General features: G+C 42.3%; 1 protein-coding gene across 1 annotated transcript; it reads left to right on the plus strand.

The window, feature by feature from the left end:
* Window positions 1–2,522: 2,522 nt before the first annotated feature.
* LOC126495761 (60S ribosomal protein L37-like) lies at window positions 2,523–2,816 on the plus strand. Its single transcript, XM_050133360.1, has one exon. The coding sequence runs from the start codon at window positions 2,523–2,525 to the stop codon at window positions 2,814–2,816; it is 294 nt and encodes a 97-aa protein (XP_049989317.1).
* The last annotated feature ends 269 nt before the right edge of the window (window positions 2,817–3,085 follow it).

Genomic DNA, 3,085 nt, shown 5'->3' on the forward strand with positions numbered 1-3,085 from the left:
ACACCTGATTCTGTTACCCTTTCAGTACAGTTGGTGTGCCACTGTATAGTACATGAGTCAGGCAAGGGCCTGGAGATTGAAAGAACACATAAGAGATTTACCTGAGCTTGCCTTTTGGCTCTGGCACTGTGAAACCATGAAGATGATGCTCCAGCACCTATAAGCACTCCTTAAGGAGGCTGTGCCTGCTCAGTCCTTAATAAGTCTGCCCACAAATTGGAGCCCTTTAAGTAAGGTCTCAGCACTGATGGGAGGAACCCTAGTATAGTTAAGTAGAATAATCTCAAGAGCCAACTTGTAAATAGTGCACTCCAGGGTCCGTGAATAACAGCAATAAGCCTTTTACTGTATAACCTAGCAGCGTTCTTCAACCACAACCAATACATAATTAACTGCAATATTCATTTGTAAATTTAGCTCAATTTGGATGGCCAAGGCATTTGCAACCTGCCCTGAGAAGGTATCTATTGTGCTATCAGAAGCAACTGACTAATGAAAAATCTAGCAGCCATAGCCACTCTGGCAGCCACAGCAATCACCGCCATAATCATGGGATGGGTTTATAGAGGAATAATCCTTAGCACTTGGACCACCACAGACAGCTCCTCAGGATCCCAGCAACTCTTCAGTTGACAAGCCAGTGTCTATTTGATCTCTTGGCTCTGTACTGTCTTTAGGCTTCTGGACAGAAAAATCCACAGCATGCACCAGATGCTCAGGTACCCATATTGGACTGTCAGTATCCTGCAGGAAAACACAAACAGCCCCTCTTCCCCACACCAGTACAGGATCTGGATCATACCAGGTGTCATCTGCTAGATTCTTCCATTTGACATGAGGCATCCTGGAAGAATCTGGCCGCCAATGCCAGTCGAAGCAGTACGAGATTGAGCATCAACAGTCAAAAAATTTAAAATGTATAAAATAAAAGACAAATGGTCTCTGGGGGTGCAACCATATTCCCCCTTTTTTGTTTTATGCAAATAGGCTTTGAGCTTACAATGTGCTCGCTCCCCTAAAGCTTGTTCTTGAGGAACAGGGTATTCCTGTTTTATGAGAAATGGAGAACTCAGCAAAAATTAGCAAAGCCAGTGCTGGTGTAGGCTGGCCCATTGTCAGTTTTTACAGTTTTTTGGAACTCCTATGTTCCAGGCAAAAGCCTGGAGACAGTGACTTCTAACATCCCATAATTTTTCTCCTGTATGGGCTGGGGCAAAAATAAGATGAGAATATGTATCCACAGTTACATGAACATATTGCATGCGCTCAAAAGAAGGAACATGGGTAACATTCATTTGCCATAAATGATTAGGAGCAAGCCCACAAGGATTAACTCCTAAACGGGGAACAGTTAAAAGTTCTGTACACAGAGAGCATTTTTTAAAACAATATCAGTGGCTTGTTCTTGAGAAATCTTTAAATGAAATCTTAAAGACCCAGCATTGAGATGAAAATGATTATGAGCTTTTTCTGTAGCTTTATAAAATTTTTGACTCACTGTACAAATTTGGTGGGTAAGATGATCAGCTAATGTATTCCCCTTGCTCAAGGGACCAGGAAGGTCAGTATGAGCCTGCAAATACCCTATGTAAATGGGAACAGATTGGGCCCAAAGCAAAGAATGAATAGCCAATAACTGAATCTGGACTCGAGATACAAAGGGAATATAAGCTGCAGTTACCAAAGGAGCAAGAATTTTGCTTATATATTGACTGACAGTAAAAAGGTTAAAAGGAATATCAGCATATTTCTCTAAGGCCATTTGTAAGGCGATCAATTCAGCCACCTGAGCAGATTTAGCATTAACAGGTTGAATATCAAAATCAGGAGGGGAGGCCACCACAGCTCGCCTGGTGGAAGACCCATCAGTAAACACATTCCGTGCCCCTGCCAGAGGGTGCAAAAAAAAAAAAAAAAAAAAAAAAAAAAAAATGACTTCAGAAAAGCATACCGGATGATTTTTTAAAAAAGGGGATCAACTTATCAGAAGGATAATAACAAAGTTATGCTGGGGGAAACCTGCAAGATTAGTGCATAAAAACAAGGTCCAATCTTTAGCAAAATTTTGCGGCCAAGTTATTTCTGCCTGGGTATATGATGTAATAACCTTATCAGGTAACATTCCAAAGGCTTGCTAACTAAGTTTGTACCCTTTCTGAATAACATGTAGCACAGTAGATGGATATGAGATAACAATTTTTACAGGTGACACATGTACATGTACCCATAGGATGGGTCCTTACTGCCAAAAAACTCCAGTAGCACTATGCTACTGGAAAAATTTATCAACAGAAGCGGTTGACTATAATGAATATGAGCAAAGGCAAACTTTTCCTCAATTAAAGTAATACATTGCCTTGTCTGAAGTGTCAACTTTCAAAAGGAGGCTGCATCTGGATTCCCCTGTAAAATGTCAAAAAGTGGTTTTAAGACTACAGTAGCGGCCAGGCAGAAGCTTATCCACAGGAAGTAGCGGGAGTGCTTTCTCTTCCGGTCTCTTTGGCCTTGGCTGCAGAAGCAAGATGATGAAAGGAATGTCATCCTTCAGAAAGCGTCGCAACAAGACGCACACATTGTGCTGCCGTTGTGGCTCTAAGGCCTACCACCTTCAGAAGTCTACCTGTGGCAAATGCGGCTACCCTGCCAAGCGCAAGAGAAAGTATAACTGGAGTGCCAAGGCTAAGAGACAAAACACTACCGGGACTGGGCGGATGAGGCACCTAATAATTGTCTACCGAAGATTCAGGCATGGTTTCCGTGAAGGGACAACCCCTAAACCCAAGAGGGCAGCTGTTGCAGCATCCAGTTCATCTTGAGGATTTCAATCTGTCATAAAATAAATGTTCTGGTTTCCAAAATTTAAAAAAAAAAAAAGACTACGGTAGCAATTCCCAGACTGGGCTGGACCCAATTGAGGTCTCCAAGCAATTTTCGAAAATCATTCTTAATTACAAAGATAGGAGTATTCCAGGGAGAAATGGGTGGCACTACGCATCCCGCTTCTAGCCTTTTGGAATTTACAGCTTCAATCAGGCTGACCTTGAACTCACAGAAACCTGCCTGACCTCAGCCTCCCCAAGTGCTG

The sequence above is a fragment of the Alexandromys fortis genome, unplaced genomic scaffold (genome assembly GCF_014885135.2).
Source record: "Alexandromys fortis isolate MF-2015 unplaced genomic scaffold, M_Fortis_MF-2015_v1.1 scaffold_537, whole genome shotgun sequence".
NCBI lineage: Eukaryota > Metazoa > Chordata > Mammalia > Rodentia > Cricetidae > Alexandromys > Alexandromys fortis.